The sequence below is a fragment of the Sander vitreus genome, chromosome 4 (genome assembly GCF_031162955.1).
Source record: "Sander vitreus isolate 19-12246 chromosome 4, sanVit1, whole genome shotgun sequence".
Lineage (NCBI taxonomy): Eukaryota > Metazoa > Chordata > Actinopteri > Perciformes > Percidae > Sander > Sander vitreus.
Window position 1 is genome coordinate 10,312,962 of NC_135858.1, and position 19,223 is coordinate 10,332,184.

The 19,223-nt window shown below is 40.8% G+C and overlaps 1 protein-coding gene across 3 annotated transcripts in view; it reads left to right on the forward strand.

Moving 5' to 3' along the window:
• cpne5b (copine Vb) overlaps positions 1-19,223 on the forward strand; it is a 158,695-nt gene that overhangs the window by 58,187 nt on the left and 81,285 nt on the right. Inside the window, exons 9-10 of one of the 3 annotated variants that reach the window (XM_078247408.1) lie at positions 3,530-3,544; positions 7,069-7,089. The exons of the other annotated variants lie outside the window; for them this stretch is intronic. Of the exons in view, the coding sequence (XP_078103534.1) occupies positions 3,530-3,544; positions 7,069-7,089 (36 nt within the window). The remainder of the gene's footprint in view (positions 1-3,529; positions 3,545-7,068; positions 7,090-19,223) is intronic. 3 annotated transcript variants of the gene reach the window in all.

Below are 19,223 nucleotides of genomic sequence, written 5' to 3' on the forward strand. Positions count from 1 at the left end.
TCAATTCAACAACACTTTACAGATAGAGTAGGACTAGACCACAGCCAAGAGGAAACATAAGGACTCCGGGGAGTAAACTCCCCAGAGCTAGGTTAGTAACAAGCATTTCTGGGAGAAGAATGCACATAAATGGAACAAATGAAAAGAGAAATGAAACAGCAGCTCATTGTGTCATAGGGAGGAAGGAAATTCCCCAGCAGTCTAGAATTATAATAGCATAACTAAGAGAGGCAGGCTAAAGAGAGGTGCCGGGTCAGGCTTGAACTCTCCCCTGCCGGAACGGGCTGTACTTCCTGCCTCCCTCTACTCTCACTATATTATTGATTATATGATAGGTAGATCTGATGACTATGAGGAGAAGCAGAGGAAAGCTGGGGTGCTGTGTCTGTAACAATACACCCTGCCCCGCCGGTCTAGGCATACGCTGCAACTCATTGATTGTGGGTTTTGTGTAGATTAGGACTTTTATACTTTTATTCCACTTTGTTTAAACGGCAAAGTGGAGAGGCCTCGTTCACCTGTTTGGAGCTGGCTGGTGAATGTGACGCTCGTATAGGCCTTGCTCGATACACCGTGACCCTTTTTGTGGATCTCCTGATCACTGTGGATTACTTTTTTTTCCGTGTCATTGGATTACAGCAAAATACGGATCTTTTTTCTCAACGTGTCTTAACGTTTTATGGTGTGACTACGCTTCGTTTGGAGAGGCATCTCAACAGACTGTAGGTCGAACACTTTGTGTTCACTGTTACATTTTAGTTGAATTTAAGTGTCGGGGCATTCCGCCACCGTCTGTCTATTGCGTTCCAAGACAGCCGTGCTGCGATTGGATTTCATAAGGGCAAATTGTGAAATTGTTACAATGTAATTTAAAATCTGCTTTAAAAATAAACATATATGTTTTGGAATATGAGGTTCAGCTTCGGCAGCTTTACCTATGTGCTAAAGTATACAATGACTGAGGAAGCCTAGTGACGAGTCCATAGCAACCAGTGTTAAATTTGTTATTTCCCAGTGTCCTTTGCTGAATGCTCTCAATGTTTTATTGTTTTATTTCATGTGAATACTAGTTTACCAGAGGAGTAACTTAGTATTTGAAGTTTCCACAACAATGTTAGTGAGTAAATCTACTGAAATGGCCACCACACCATAACAGAGGAGTGTGATGTGTAAGATGAGAAAGCAGAGGTTAACGCAAGTATGTCATGGCTGTAAAAAATCAAATGGCATCTGTACATCTTTGCTAATCGCAAATGAGCACATAAGGGGAGGGTCATGCCTCTTTTTCAAATCATTTTGGAGGGTCATAGCAGAATTATTACTGATGAACGGAGGGTCAGGTTTTTTAGCCTAAAGGTCCCAAAACTTTTCCGGTAACGAACAGTCCCTTAATGCCTTAATTAAAAAAAAATAGGAAAGATCCAACCTTTAAAGACACCAATTTTCTTTGTGAATGAATAATGTATCGTAAATAAATAAATGTTCTTCCTTAAAATACAGGGGGCATTAGTAAGTACACCCCTATGTTAAATTCCCATAGATGTTTATTTTTAAAGGCCAGTTATTTCACGGATCCAGGATACTATGCATCCTGATAAAGTTCCCTTGGCCTTTGGAATTAAAGTAGCTCCACATCATCACATACCCTTCACCATAGAGATTGACATGGGGTACTTTTCATAAAATCATCTCTCTATTATCTCTTTATCAGGATGCATAGTATCCAGAGGGCTATTTCACAAAACCAAGAGGGTCTTAAGCCGGGATTTCCCAATTATCCTGGCTCAATTTAGCCTTGACTCGATTTCACAAAAGCAGAGGCACCTAAGTTACCATGGAGATTTATTCTGTACAGCTAGCCTGGTCCAGACCAGGCTCACAGCCAGGATTTTTTAATCCTGCTGCCTTTTCTGTTCACTCAGCAGTGCTTTTACCTTATTGTTATCAGCCTTGTTTAAAATACAACAGGTGCATATTGCTGTTGAGTTAACTACTGTTATTATTTAAAGTTGTGACCATTATTTTTTACAATTATTCATGTGACATTGTTGTGACACTGAATGAAGACTGTTGTTCATATTGTTGTTAGAAGTTTGATGAATATATTATGGCAGTTGTTGAGATAATTAGAAAAGGCTGATAAAATTTCAAATGTGTTTTAAATAAAGTCTGTTATTTACGCTGCGTTCCAGGCAACCCGTAACTTGTGTTTTCACAACCTTCTACCCGTGAAAGTGCCCTGGAACGGCAGTCAAACACCTAACTTACTACTCGTGAACTCATACCAGATAGTTGTACTCCCAGTTACAGTTTTGACGTCTCACACAAACATAAACAACAATGTCGACCCCTGTTGATACTGTACAGACGCCTGTGATTAACAGTGAGAAATAGAAATAAATAGACATAAATAGGCAATGTAAAGTAATTCTGCACATTATAATTAAAACAATACACATACGATTGTGTACTACTACAGGTTATGATTATTAAATGAAGCCCAAAATATGTTGCCGACTAGAAATCGCTAGTATCAGCTAGCCCTAGCTAACGCTAACGCTAGCTAGAAGGGTTTGTGGTGACTTTGCCTGGAACGCTACCAAGTCGTGAGTTGTGACTTGAAGTAACTTATGGGCTAAAAATTGTGTCTGGAACGCAGCATAAGGGCAATACATAAAATGCTGTACATGTGTGTTTCTACAGTATAGTGGACTAATGCACCTTAAATTATTTTAGTTGATTACTTTTTTTTAATTCTTTAACAATAAAGGATCATGTTTGTTCCTCTTTCATGTGCATTGTATTTGGCATTCTTAGCACACAATTTGTGTTGTCCAGTAAACTGGGACTATACTTTGGGAGGATTATACAATCCTCACAAAATATAGACTTACTTCACTGGACCAGTAACTATCTAGTGTTGTAGGCTACTGTATATTCATGTAACAACAGGGAGAGGACACCTCAGTGGTTTTTGACCTTATATTTTGCTGGGGGGAAATAACATATATACATTCATGTTCACAGTGTGCATGGAATTTATCACTTAATTATCTTTATAGTTTCTAGATTTTAGAGTCCAATTTCTTCAGTGTATTTCTTTTCTATGTCCATTTATAGAAGGGAGCAAAGCATATAATATGTAAAGAAGGAACTTGAAAAACTGAGAAAAAACGTGGCAGATAATAGTGGTATATCTAAAAATATACATTTACAAACTACTGCTCTTAATTAAAAGCATTCAATGAGTCACTTGTCATTTGCAAAAACGAACAGCTGTACACTTTGCATTAAAAGCGAGCAGTGGAAGTTAATATGACTTAGGTCATTTATATTTTAGCCCATGAGAGAGAGGGAGAAACAGTGAAAGAGATATTTACGCATCATATTCTAGTATTGTAGAAAATTGATCTTCATGGTAAATTTCCTGAGTAACATTATCTTCTGCTTACTTTTAAGGCAAAGAGTACAACTGTTCATTTGTGCAAATGATTAGTAGCCTAATCCTTGAATGGTATGATTATGACAGTTTCAATTCAGAGCAGTGGTCAGTAAATGTATATATTTAGGCTACTTACACATTCAGTCGGTTTGCGATCATCTGCCACACTTTCTCTTGCTGTTTCATTACAGCGGCCGTGTTCCTTTTTTTTACAAATAATGTGTTTCACGTTATTATACTTCCACAAGAAGCTGCTGTTCACTCTGTATAAAGTATGAACAATGCATATTCTCCATTTTAGCATCAGTAAATCTGTTATCGGCCTCGCGGTCTGTTAAGGAAAGCTGTGAACGCGCATCTATCCAAATTACTTCATCCTGGCTCGACCTAGTTGCACCTCCTCAGCCTTGTTTGGCCTACGTGAAACGCACCAAGCCAGGCTGCACAGATTAGACTAGGTCAAGCCTCACTTTATCGGTTATCCTGGATTTATAAATTCTGCTTTTGTGAAACAGCCCCCGGGATACTATGCATCCTGATTAAGTTCCCTTGGCCTTTTGAATTAAAATAGCCCCACATCATCACATACCCTTCACCATAGAGATTGGCATGGGGTACTTTCCATAAGATCATCTCTCAATGCAAATCAAACCAGCTATTAGGCTAACTGAAATAAAACCATAACTGAAATAAACTGTCCTTTAAAAATAAAAACCTGCCTACCTCTATGGGAATTTAACATAGGGGTGTACTTACGTATGCCCCCTGTGTTTTAAGGAAGAACATTTATTTATTTACGATACATTATTCATTCACAAAGAAAATTGGTGTCCTTTTCCTAATTTTTTTAATTAAGGCATTAAGATCAATTTCCAAAAGATGATTTTTTTATTCCTCTTTTTAGTCAACTTTAGCATGGGTTCATAAACTTATGAGCACCACTGTAAATACTTTGAATGAGTAACCGTTTGATATCATTGTGGCAAAACAGAATGCATATGGAATGGTTAGAAAAGGAAATAGAACTCTTGCTCAATTATTTATTTTTATTTTGAGTCACTCTGCAGCTAAGAGATTACAAAACTGCTTGCCAAATTTTATTATTATAGTAGCCCTTCATCTTTATTTAAAGGCTGCAAAAAACCCCAAAAAAACAACAGTAACCAAACTAAAAACGCTGGATGTAGCATACGGACAGTACATCATCTATTTGTTTCACATGGTATTCATTTTATAGCTGTCAATGACTGATCATACAATGTAATGTGTTTAATGAATCACACACGGTAGATAAGCTACCCAGTGTTTTCATGTTTTCAGTGATTTCATTGCTTAGAAATGAGTCTGAACTGTGCTGCTGAGCCAATGGGAGAATGGTTTAGAGCATTTTGTTTTTAACCTGCACACACAAGACACATTAAATGTAATACATTTTTGTCTAAGTAGTGAGTGAATGGATTTTTCATAGCATTATGCTGCTGAATGTGTCTCTGACTGTCCCCCTCTTAAATGTATGAATTATATCACATGTCAACAACCTTGACTTGAGATAATCTTATTCCCTTCATATTTTTCTTGGCCTCTAAGCATATAGTGTACACACACACACACACACACACACACACACACACACACACACACACACACACACACACACACACTTTAGTAATTGATTTCATAAATCCTGTTGGTTAAATGGCATATGAATGCCTAAGTGTATTTTATTCATTTTTCCTGCTCTCTTTGGTATTGCTCATTGTAATGGCTTTAATCTTCCTGAAATTAATGCTCGTTTAATAAGGCAGAAGCCATTGTGATTTTCATTATGGAAAAAAGGCTCCTGAAGGAAAAGAAAGAATGAGAGAGATAGAGAGGAAGTGACATCAATATCTACCCAGAGAGTGATTGTGTTTGTAGGCACATGGACATCAAGACAGAGACAGAAACACAGTCGATAATGAGGACACTCAAAAGAACCCATAATTGCTAGTCTAGATTGTACACAGAAGCACAGCAAAAGGTAATAGCAAAAAAGAAGCAGTAGAAGTGAAGAAGCGAAAGACACTAGACACTATGAATGACTATGAATGTAAGTAAACATTGCATGAGGTATTCAAACATGGGTCCTATTCTAACTGACACATGAATGTGTTGACATGACTTAGTGACAGAGAGAGAGAGAGAGAGAGAGAGAGAGAGAGAGAGAGCGCAGCAGTGGTGGTCAAGCAAGCTAGAGAGTGAATGAAGAGATGGAGCAGAGCTGGCAACAACTTAAATAGTTATTTGTTGATTGTTTCACGGCAGTAACGTTCTAAAGCAAAAATAAAGTTGGGTCGATTTCTGGTTTCATCGGTCCGGTGGACAAGGCTAAACCAGTTTGATTTCATGCTAACCGGCTGAACCGGCATTTGTCATTATGGCACCTGGTCAATTTAATGGAACATGTCAACTTTTTGGGACTTTAGCTTATTCACCGTATCCCCCAGAGTTAGTTAAGTCAATACATACCCTACTCATCTCCGTGCGTGTCGTAACTTTGTCTGACGCACCCACCGCTAACCTAGCTTAGCACAGATCCTGGAGGTAACCGGCTCCATCTAGCCTACCGCTCCCAATAAGTGACAAAATAACGGCAACATTTTCCTATTTACATGGTGTGATTTGTATAGTCACAGCGTGTACAAATAACAAGGTCACATGAGACACAGCCATCTTCTAACCGTTTACATACTGGGAACTATAATCTCAGAAGGCGAAGCACTGCTACTTGGGTGGAGTGATTTTGCTCGCAGCACCTGAGAAGCCCCGTGGAGAGGAGCAGAGAGTAATAACGGTGCTTTTCAGGTGTTGCGCTAGTCTCTAGTCTTTACTGCCGAGCCAAGCAGCGTGATGTGGAAATTACATTTCAGCAGCGGTGGGAGGGGGAACAGTGCATTTTCAGGTTTTTTTTACTAGAAAGTTTGTGTGTTTTTTGGTGTGACAAGATGATATATGACAGAGTTATTCTCAAAGAAAACTAAAACTGCACTGCCGATATGGACATTTTTTGGATTTCAAGCCAAGGAAAGAGGTGAGCTGAAAAAGACGAGGCAAAGTGTAAACACTAAACCAAAAAGGCTTCTTGTCACTACAGGTAAAAACTCATGGCTTGGAGGTGCATTACCACCACCATGTAGACTGGAGTCACTAAACACTCACTATGGTCACTCTCATCAGTCTCACTCGGGAGTAGCTAAGAAAAGTGGGACACATAGTGGTAGATTTTGGTATACTGGTCCGGTCCGATGTTTGGCTTGATATCAACCGGTTTGAACTTTTTTTACACCGGCCCAAGCCTAAGCACAAATAAACACACCCACACCTCCACACAAACTTGCGGGAAGGTGCCAGATTTTATGTGAATGCAGAGATTCATCCTGTCACTGCACGTGTGTCTGTGTCTGTCAAACAGACACACAGCAGCCCAAACACACATAGGACAATTTCATCCACTATTTGCCCACGAGCATAATGCTTGTAATGAACAGGTAACACTGGGAAACAGTGCGTCAATACAGATGTAGTTCAGAAGTTCAACAACAGATAACATTTAAATGTTTCTGTTTATGTACAACTCCTACTGGAAGACAACAGAACCTTAGACTAGGGTTTGAATATAACACCAATTGACCTTATTCGTGGAAATATATATTGCCATGTCCAAGCAGAAAAAGCACAGGTGTAGTTCATAATCAACATGGACTAAGTATGGTATGTGGACTGTCAGCTGGAAAAGGTGCCAGTTTGCCTCCTGGGCATTGCTGTGGTTCCCTTGAGCAAGGCACCAAAACCACAAACTGCTCCAGGAGCGCTGTACCATGGTTGACCCTGCCCTACCCCCTGAATTATATGTGCTGTGTGTGTAAAGAGGCTAAGATCCATTTCAATTGCCAATTACATGTACCTTGTGGGCCTTGCGGATTGACAAATAGTAAAAGTATAATTAAAAGTATTATTAAAACCGGAAATCGAGCCAACTTTAATACCTGCACCTGTGTCAAAATATCTGTCATGAAAATCATAGAAATGTTAGCAAACCTCCAGTACACAGACAGTGTTTTTTTTTAATGATAATAAGATGCACCTTTTTCTAATTGACAGATGTGTTCATAATGTAATGCAACACGTGACTAATCCACTACCTAAAATGTTAATGAACCTAATTCATACTGTGTGTGTGTGTGTGTGTGTGTGTGTGTGTGTGTGTGTGATAGAGAGAAAGAAACAGAGCGCTTCCGCCAAACAAGACATTTGTTTTATCTGACCATCAAAGTCGCTCTGCTCTTTTGTGATTGCTTCAGATTTTACAGTCCTCTCTTGCCACAGGCCTGAAATGCATATTTTATTAAAGAGATTACATTCTCTTGTCATTTATATTTACATAGAGCAAAATGTACTGTAATACCTTATATATTACTAGTTACTGTCATTTAAGAGTGATTAGTTATATTACAATATTACTGTCTCTGTAATATTACGTACATGATTACTGCGTAATGTAATTGCTCCTAAATGTTTCACTGAAATCTTAAAAGGTACCTATTTATGCATTATAACTTTTCTTTTTAATTGGATATTGAATTTGTAACAAGGTTTATGCTGCCCTCATGGCCAGGTCACTCTAGAGTTTAAGATTTTGATCTCAATGATTTTACCTGGTTAAATAGAGGATACATATAATAGCCACAGCTGTAAGTATGGGTGGTATGGAGTTGTTTTGAGGCCTTTGCCAATCAACACACACATTGGGTGAAAATGTGTTCAATATTACATTATTATTATATTATTTATTACATTATGATATTTGAACTCAACTGCCAAACAACTACAACCCACCCTTCAGAATCTCCGCCCCCCAGATTTGTGGACGCGCATTGCCACAGCAACCACTTCTGCTAGTGTCTCTGCTGACTAAACAAAATGTGTGTGTGTGTGTGTGTGTGTATCCCTGCATTTAGAGTAACACAGTACCTCACTGTGAGAGGGAAATATGGCCTGTATATTACTATAAGCCAGTGGTTCCCAACCTTTTTTCCTTGGCGCCCCCCCTACTCATGTCTAAGAAAAGCTGACCCCCCCCTCTGAAACCGAAGTTGAGGTAACTCTTGAGATAGAGCCTTACTTTCTTTTTTGATACAGAGGACTTATCAGCACTTTTACGTTTCTCCGCTATGTTTCATTCATAAAATAGTGATCCCGTGGCGGCAGGAAAAATGAGGATGATAGCAACTAGCAGCTGACCTGATGACAGCAAGGGTCCCAGGTTAAGAGGTCCCGGAGGTTTGGCCTACTAAGTAGCCTGCCTACAATTTTAAGCGAGAACAAAAATATATAGTTTTTATACAGACTTTTGTAGACATTATATATTCTAGTGTATTATTATAATTTGTTTAGCATGTGCAAATATATATTTTTTTTTCAAACCAGATAAAGACTAACATCCCACTAGCTAATTTACCATGCTACTGTTGTTCCGTTCTAGTATGACTGCAAACAAAATGTTTACACAAGTGAAAATTAATTGTGAAAAAATTGCAGGGAACAACTTATTTTTCAGTCAACTGCAGGTTTGCTGATAACGGTGGAGAAAAGGTCTGAATGCAAACAGTTTGATTACCAGCTAATTCCCTGCTTAATTTAAATCCATGGTTATTGCTTTACAAGAAGTGACAAATAGCAGCACTGGGCAACCCTCTATGCATTAAAACATTATTTAGCCATTTCCCTATTTTTATTATTTATGATTTATTCCGTGTTTATGCTCTCACAGCGATCTTGCTCCAGGCAGCTGCGTCCTTAGCGGAGAGTTTAATTAGTAATTCACAAAAAACATCTGACATCCAGAGGTCATGGACACAGTAACAGGCACTACCTTTGTAAAACTTATAGTAATACATTTTTGTTCAGACTCAGGCAAAGAAGGGTTGATTCAACTTTGTTGACAGAATTTCGTGGTCTCCTTACTGTTCATGTGCCAGCAGTGGGTCGCATTTGTAAATATCTCAAAAACTAGATGGATCGCCACAAAATTTTGTATATACATTCATTGTTCCTGTTGGATGGATTACTTTGACATTTGATACAAACATTCGTGTCCTCCTTAGGATAATTTATAATAACTTTGGTGATCCCCTAACTTGCTATATGGTGCCATTATCAGGTCAAAATTTTAATTTGTCCAATATTTTGGTTTGTGACCAAGTACCTGAAAAACTGACTACATTCCCATCAGCCTCATCTGTACAGTACTTTGTGCGTAGTGCTAATTAGCAAATGTTAGCAGGCCAACACACTAAACTAAGATGGTGAACACGGTAAACAAAATACCTGCAAAACATCAGTATGTTAGCATGGAGCATTTTACAGTACCTCCAAGCAACCTGGTCCAGAGCCTGCATATAACATGTGCTTTGTCTAGCCTTACATTTTCTAATGACACACTTTGAACCTATGGTAAACACTTACATTTCAAAACTACTATTACATCTTTTCCCTTCAATTGCCCAAACCTTCTTTGAACCACACTCCATATACAGTTTAAAGGAGTAGGAGTTAGATTTTTAAGTGGCATGTGGCACGTGCCAGTGGCATGTTCTTCCAGTACTTCCGTATGCCAATTGCGATTGCGTGCGATAAAATGTAGCCTCGCGATAACACGCCACATGGCTTTAGAAAGTGCCACGTATATCTTACGTTATAAGTTATATTTTAACGTTATAAGTTATATTTTACGTGTTACGGTGAAGAACTAAGTTATATTGTAACTAGGGCTGTCAGCATTAACGCGTTAATCGCGATGCGATTAAGGGCCGAGCATAACGCGTTCATTTTTTTAATCGCATTAATTGCATGCCGGCATTTATTAATTTATTTTACACTTCACTCGGCTTTGCGTTGTGCCTAACAGGCTACTATTTTGACCCTTTGCAGCACCGTTACTTATCATCAAGCTGCCACTTCCTCGTAACACATCCTGCTGCTGCAGGCTGCAGGCATGATGGAGAAAGACAGCAGCAATGAAATCCCCAATGGTGCTTTTTATTTTCCAAAACTCCCGGACGGCTCAACAAGTCGAAAGCCATATGCACATTGTGTAAAGCCGAATTAAAATATCACCGAAGCACGTCAAGCTTGAGCTACCACCTACGGAGCGAAGCATAGTAGTTCAGTTAACGTGATGCTACCCGCTAGCATGCTACCCACTCAGGCAAAGCACTATTTTGGAGAGTGCTACTTGCCGACCTGTGGATGAAACCAAATCCCAAAAAATTACTACAGCTCTTGCGAAACGGGTGGCAACTAACTGCAGACCTGTCAGCATCGTAGAGGACTCGGGTCTTAAAGACATACTACGGTTGGCATGTCCTGACCTGTCTCATTGCCGTCGAAGGGGACAATAGTTTCACACATACACAGCCTGTATGACACGGAGAAAGCAGCCACAGTGGAACTGCTGCAAAGTGCTGCAAACGCTGTCTCATTAACCGGTGATCACTGGACGTCAGTAAGTAATCAACATTATTTAGGAGTTACTAAACACTATATTGACTCTAGTAAGGATAGGGATTTTTAGTTTTTTAGTTAGGTACTTGGAGGAATTGTGCAATAATGAGAGATTCACATATATTTCTTTTGTTTACAGTAAATAAATAATTACAAATCTTAAAATCAAGTTCATAAAGTAACTTTCTTTGCATTCATTTGATTCCTAATCAAGATACACTGGTAAAAATTGCTTTTGATTGTTAATATGTACTTAACTGTTCTGAAATGCAAAATAATAGAATTTTAATCACGTGATAAAATATGTGATTAATCGTGATTAACTATAGAAATTCAGTGATTAATTTTTTTTTTTTAAATTAATCGTTTGACAGCCCTAGTTATAAGTTATATTTTACGTCTTATGGTGAAGAACATGCCACTTCCGGTGGCACATGTCACTTAAAAATCTAACTCCTACTGGTTTAAAGAGCTCTTCATCATGCCTAAAAGAACCCAACAATCAAAAGTCAGCCTCAAAACACATGATGCAAATGCAGTACACAAACAATCAAACATTAACGCAAGGATAGAATAAAAAAAGACAAGAGAAAACAGCACAAGGCAAACAACATCACGTTGTGTTGCATTGTGCATTGTTGGAAAGACATAACAAACCTACTTGTCACACCAACCACAAACCCAAAGACAAGAAACAACTAAAAACATCTTGAGTGGAAATTCATGAAACCTTGGGCAGAGCAATTCTAAGAGGGAGAATATTGCGTTTTTTTATTGCTTTTGTTTATTCAGGGTTGTTCCAACTGTGTACATATTTCTTTTCTGCAAGGCACTCACTGCACCTGCACAGTTAGCATCCAGGAGCTGACCATAAAACACCACCGTTTTCAACTGAAGGCCACAGAGCAGCTCAACTACAGCAGATGGGGGTTAAATGGCTCATTCAGGGACACACTGATGAACAACAAGCACCTAGTGGAGAATAGTAGTCATTCACTTCAGTTTTTCCTCACAGCATTACTCAAACTCAAAACATTCAGACTGCATGTTTGCTTTTCAGTAAACTTCAGGCTGCTACAATGGATGTAGCTTTTTACATTGTGTCCATATTCCATTGAAAGGCAGTGTTTCCGGTATATACAGTACAATTATTGCCGCCGCTGCTTCAGTAATTTATGAAATGTCATGAAGTCGTAATTACATGAGATGTCTGCTCCACTGAACTCAAGCGAACAGTCACCAACTGGAACTGGAACAGTGACAGGAACAGCCAGGGACGCGATTGGGCACCCACTGACGGCAACATTTTTTGTTCATATTTGGCACAGTGTTTAGTAATGACAAAGTAGTGGTCATAGTGAGTGAAAATGTGATCTGAGATGCACATTGCAAAAAAAATCTGAAATTGTTTATTAGATGTGGGATATCTGTAAAGCTTAACAGACTCACAGTAGTGTTATTATGGAACCCACGTAACTTCTAGGAAAAGGAAGCAGCTCGATTGGTTGGGGTTAGGCATTGACCTTGAGTGGTTAAGGTTAGGATAGCCGATTGGTCAGGGGATAGGACCTGAACAAATTGGGTTACGTTACTTTACGTAAGCATTGACGCCTTGCCAATAGTATTGTGTGAATGCTATTGAAGGGCGGGCCTTTCCTAGAAGTTGCGTGGGTTCCATAATAACACCTCACAGTAGTATCTGTATATGATGCTTTTAAGAAATGATTGCAAATAAAGCAAACTGTTGCTAAAAAGGATGTACACGCTGTATTCACTTTGGAAACTATCGCTACTGAAACAAAACCTAGCAGAAACACAGAAATGGTATTGCAGTAACCACTACTTATTTGCTATGTTTTATCCATGTGACACACTGGTCAGACAATGGGTTATGTAACCCCAAGGCCAATGCAGTGTATGATGCTGTGTTGCATTATGTAGACTGAATAAAAAAGAATAGTGTACAGATGTGGACACCATGTTATTAGAAACCATGGAGGAGAGGGCAGTGCAAGGAAGTTGAATTAGTACTACAAAGAAAGAAATGAGGGTAGAGAAGAGGAAAGTGGAGCCATGATTAACAGCACAGAAAATACATCAGAAAGATGTTGAGGGGGCGACGAGGAGGAGGACAAGGTGTGTTTGATCATGCATGGCCTTTTGAATGTCAGTGTTTATTTCTAGAGCACAGTAGCGAAATGGAAGGAGATTATTTGTGAATGTGAATAGAGGCATGTGTGCAGAGGCGGGATATCCAGCTGGGTATGTTGACAAACCAAGCCTGACACCATAGCCTCCATGTCTCCAACAGTTGGCCTTAGGTGCTCCTGGATGAAGAGACGGATACTGTAAGATCTGCAACCACAAGACCCTTGAGATGGGATATTATTCTATTAATAGAGTGTTATGGGAATACCACTGTCAGATGTTATATAGTGAACTGTAATAGATAGCTCAGTGTTGCTATGCTTTCAGAAATTCGCCCTCTAAGAGCTGTTGCTATTGGGTTTATCCCTCGCGCATGTCGTGAAGATTTCTTTCGCACCCTTGTGCCCTGCACGGGCCACTCTTAGGTCCGCAGTTACTGTATATTACAGCTGCGAGACCAGAGATCTGCTCCCTATTTTTCTTCAGCGACAAGCAGTTTGAAGACTTCGAAGAACAGCGGTGTCTGCCTGTGTACCGTTTGACGGACTGGCTACATCCTGCCGCCAGATCTCCGCCCGATCTGCGAGGCGTGCCTCGACCCCGTTCGCCAGGCTGACACCCTGCCGGCCACAGCAGTTCTACGCCTGCTTATCGACGGAGGAACTGAAGTGGCAGACGATGGCAGCCGGGCGGACAGTCAGGTAAGGTAAGGATACCACCAGTGACGGCACCCAGACATCCCTTAAGGGGATCTCTTTGGTGAGAGCCCACTGACTTGGATCCCCCCAGACATGGTTTTCTAGCCGGCACCGGCTCCCCCCCTTCTCCGTTGGGAGAACTGGAAACTCGAAACAGAAGAGGATTACGGAGCCCCGCCACTGCGGCTTTCTCCATCCCAGAAAGGGAGCACCGCATCAGCGGCTTTCTCCTCCGTATCAGACGGGCTCCTTGCCCACCGCTACCACTTGTGTGAATGCTGAGTAAGCATTCTCCGAACCTGGGAGACGGACGGCACCAATGTCTCGCTATGCACTGTTCACCTAGGTGGCCGCGGCGCAGAACAACATTGCTCTGCTGTCTCCGCCATGACCGCTAAGCCTTTGGCTGTCCCCCGGAGTTATATAGACATCTGGCTGCACATGTCACAGCAGAACATCTGCCTGCACAGGTCACAACTCCCAGCCAATAGCGGACGTGTGCTCTTGGACGGTTATTTGGACCGCACCTTGGACAGCCACGAGTTATAGGTAGTGGAGGGGATGCGGAAACACACCTCCTGGAGAGCGGCGCCTCGGCCACAACAGCAGCACCAAGATGTCAGCTCGAGGAGACGGAGCCCCGCAGGCTGCGGCTGCGCCTCCCCAAGCGCCTGGCTCCAGCTCCACCATACCGCCCTCCTTCCATGCGGCAGTATCTCCCGCCAAACATCAAACTGACGCAGCCATAAGGCCCTGCGGGCAGCACCCACCTGGTCCAATCCACCCCTGAGCCGACTCGCAAACAGTGGCATCAGTGGCTGTGACAGTAATGGGGCGCCGGGAACGCATGTCTCACTCCAGCTGAGAGTTGGAAACATAACGGCGGTTTTAAGGGCCACACAGTTTCTCCTAAAGAGCAGTCAGTCCGCTTTTGTCCCTGAGTATCTTGCGGCCACTGAGACACACATTCCCCTCAAACACACAGACAGGCTTGCTGCCATGCTCACATAAAGTAACGCAGGCGAAGCCCAGCCACACTGTGTCAGAATTAACAGGAGCAAACACCCATTCAAAGTGTGTGTTGATAGCCTACTCAGTTATTCTCCACCTCCGAACATGTGGAGCGACCGTTCCACATGTTGACTACATGCGTCGCAGCGTGTGCCCCCAGCGATTGGTTCACTTCCATCGACCTGAGGGCACGTTCACATTCCTGTCATCACCAAACACAGAACATTCCTGTGCTTCTCCTTCCTGGGAGTTCAATAGACAACCGGCTGACATTCGGCTACTCTCTGGCCCATCGTATGCCCTCCAAATGGTTTTTCAGCCATTACGCAGAGGGGATCATGGTTCTGTTAGACGACCTAATCCTTATGACACCCTAAGAGAGAGCTGCACTCCACACAGTGGAGGCTATGCAGCATCTACAAACACTGAATTCGCTTGCAAAGGGTTCGCCGATCCCCTCACAGATGGTAGTTTATCTGGTGTGGACATAAACTCCGCCACTATGAAAACTAGGCTGGATGCATTAAACTCTCCGCTGTCACACATTGCGCCTCACAGGGTGGTGTCAGCGTTGTCAGTGATGCCGACTGTGTGATGCATTTTAATCTTAATCATGGAGCACCTTCAGAATCCATGCGGCAGGGCCTCACAACGTTAAGCAGGCCAGTCTTGGAGATAGCCTATCAGGTTTTTAAGCAAACAATATAATTTTGTTACATAAAAAAACATGTACAGTGCGAGAAGGAAGAGGAGCTAGTCTATGCTATCTGCTTGTGGATTTTGGTGTCACAGGTGGCACTGACTACATCAGCTTCACCCTTAACCAATAGCAACATCTCTTAGAGGGCGAAGCCTATACGAAATAGAACGATAGTTACGTATTGTAACTCCAGATTCTATGAGTATAGGCATAGCCCTCTAAGATAGGGTGACCAGACGTCCCCGGTTTTGGTGACTTGTCCCCGGCTAATGTCCCCGTTTTTCACTGTGACTGACAGACCCGAAATTGGAATTAAATAGTGGTGCACCCTACACGCGCAGGCTCAAAACACCCAGAGCAAGTGCTGCTCAGAGCTCAGAGATGTTCTAGAATGCCCATTTTACGATGCTAAAATTACTGTTTATTTACAATTTCGCGGACTTTTTATGTTTTAATAAAGGATCTTAAGCTTTAACAGAAAGGTCGACCTCCTTAGAAATCCTTTCCATAATGTTGTCAGACACTTAGAATATTTATCTGAGCCTGTCAGTGGCAAAACGAGCACTTTTATGAACGTAAATTGAGGTCCTATTAACTTACAATGTAGCTTGTTTCACTGTTGCCTACTGCAGCGATCTCATTTAATACTGGACCAATGTCAACGTCAAATAGTTTTAATTGTATCCGATACTCAATGAGCTGTTGCAGAAACAAGCCCAGCTTGAAGCAATAAAGCAAAATATATAAAAATAAATGTAGTGCAGTAAACATTACAACATTTCCCTCTGAGTGTAGTGGAGTACAAGTATGAAGTAGCAGCAGGGGCGATTCTAGGATCAGACCTTTAGGGGGGCTCAGCCCCTAATGAGAATGTGACACGGATATATTGCATGCAAAAGTGTTAATTTGCGCCATGAAATTACCAACTTCTTCACAACCACACTCCTGCTCTCCCTCTGACAACAGCCAAAGGGCCAAAATTATAATGTATTCACATGTAAACTATTTATGTCAGCACAGACATTTTTGTTAATTGCTTAGCCAGTGTATCCCATCATAATGGTTATTATATTGCCAGATTCCAGTCAATCCCACTTACTTATATATATCCCACTTACACATGTGAATATATATTTCTACTGGTATGCTTCCTAGTGACATTAATGCAAAAATATGAAGAAAAAACTATTCCACCTGTGTGTGCATGGTTATAATTCTGAAGTGCAAAATAGTTCAGGCTACAGCACAAATATCTCCATCCATAGACAAGAATAATCAAATCTAACCTCTGAATTTCTTTTCAAAGTGCACCAGATTGATGCATTTAAACGTTAAAATAGACAACATTTTCTTACAAGGGAGCATGCCCATGGATCCCCCTAGGGGGGCTTGTGCCCCAGTGCAGCTCTAGGTCTAATGACGCCACTGGGGCAGTGTCCCCAGTTTTACAAAAATAAAAACATTTCCTTTTTTGGAGGTATTTACGCTTCTGAGCTGAAAATGTCCCCGGATTTTGTCTCAGAAATCTGGTCATCTTACTCTAAGATCCAGGCCACCTGCTTCACTAACATTGGCTGAAGAAAAATGCTGGGAGCAGATCTCTGGTCTCGCAGCTGTAATATACAGTAACTGCGGACGTAAGAGAGGCCCGTGCAGGGCACAAGGGTGCGAAAGAAATCTTCACGCCTGCGCATGCGCGAGGGATAAACCCAATAGCAACAGCTCTTAGAGGGCAATGCCTATATTCATAGAATCTGGAGTTACAATTCGTAACGTAACGTGTGCCACTACCCCAATACAATGGAGGTGGATGGAGCTTTGTTTGTGGTCCTCAAAGCACAATGACTTTTAGAAAACTCAACAGCAATGTATCTTTCCAGAAATATTGTCCCGGGTTTCTCCTAAATCACAGACCTCTCTGGCAACAGTTTTCATTTGGATTATTTCTTTGGTAGAAAGTAGCTCCAGTAGAAACCCAACTGCAAATGTCAAATGTAAATTCTCAATACTTAGAGTTTTGTTTGTGGTGCTCAATCACCTGAATTGTTTTGGGCACAAGTTCATCATTGTCTCAAAATCATTGTCTGTGGTTGGGGCACAAAAATCAGAGGTGGACATCTCAAAACCTCATGAAACCAACATAATTTGCGTGACTGGATACCATTTGATGTAAGCTTGAGTCCAGACACATTTGAGTTCAAGATTAGTATTATATACTATAAGAACTTTCTTTTAACATTCTTAGTGCAAATATGACAAGCAAACAAGCCCTGCCTAAATCCCAGTCTTCATGACTGCATTGGATGCAATACTCTCAGTGGCCACTTAATTACGTACACCTGCACAACATAATGCAATACAATAAGACTAAAGTCTACTTTTATGATAATGTTCAGTTTTTTTTCACACAGTCATAGAGGTGATGTTGTACTGGACTCTATTATATTAAGATATGTTACTAATACACTGCCTCCTTCATGTAAGTAAATGGAAAGGACAACAAATTAAAACAGCTCATTACATTTCCGACATTTCAAATGAAAATTAATCACATTGAGCTTTGTAAAGATACATGTTATTGCAGGGCTGTTGTATTGGATTGTATTAGATTGTAAAGATAAAGCCACTCAGATGCTAGCATGTTTTCATTAATAAATAAATACATTTCCAATAGATTAATTAACAGTGCATGCCTCCATTCCCTTGTATAGCTGCACTGTAATAAATACATTTGAAGGCATTTTTAGGAAGCAATAGCCAATCCAACCTTTATAAAACAGATGCATGAGTGTACTCAGGGCTGGGAATGCCGCCATGGCAGGGTAAGTGTAATAAAATAAAATGCTTTCAACATTTATCATCATTATTTTCAGTTCTCAGTAATATTTATCCAACCTCACCTTCTGTAAAACACACAAGGAAAGTAGGTCTGACGTTTCTGTGGGTTTCACAGCATTTTTCTTCCAAACTCTTCAATCCCACAATATTTTCCTCACCTTTTAATTGAAAGTGAAATATCATAAATCACCTATGAAATTGCAGAACAAAAACACAAGCAAGTATCACATATTTTTAGTGCTAAATTGTGGGCTGCTCATATAATTGTGAAATGTGCAACATGCTTATTTCCTGGAAAGCCATACAGGGAGCGGAGGCTGCAAATATGGCCTTAAGCCATGCCTCAGTCCCCCAATGTAGTGTTGCCGCGTGTGCTGGAGATGTGTTTGAGGTCATCAGAGAAGGTGAGTAACAGAAAACGTCTTTATGGGATTTCAAATCGCCATAAGCAATGTTTGTGAAAGACAGCAAGAGAAGATGCATCAGAACCTGACCTTTCATATTAAAACAGTATATAATATGCTACATGCTTGGGATATTTACACTGAATTTGCATTTGAAAAGGAGATTTTTTTTCACAACCCTGATCCCTGATGGATCCTTTTACTTCTGAAATAATTTTCATTATAGCCAGAGTTGGATCCTCTCTTGTGTGCCCTTCATAACTTCTCTCAGACTTAATTTTAACTTAGCCACTTACACTAGTAAGAATAATGGATTCTACTGGCTTTCTTCCCAGCTTAACACAATTGATTAATGCATTCTCAAAGGGCACATTGCCACTGTAAGATTCAGTCCAGACCTACAGTAGAAGCTGTGAGTTTCTGACACTTCTTGTGCTTTT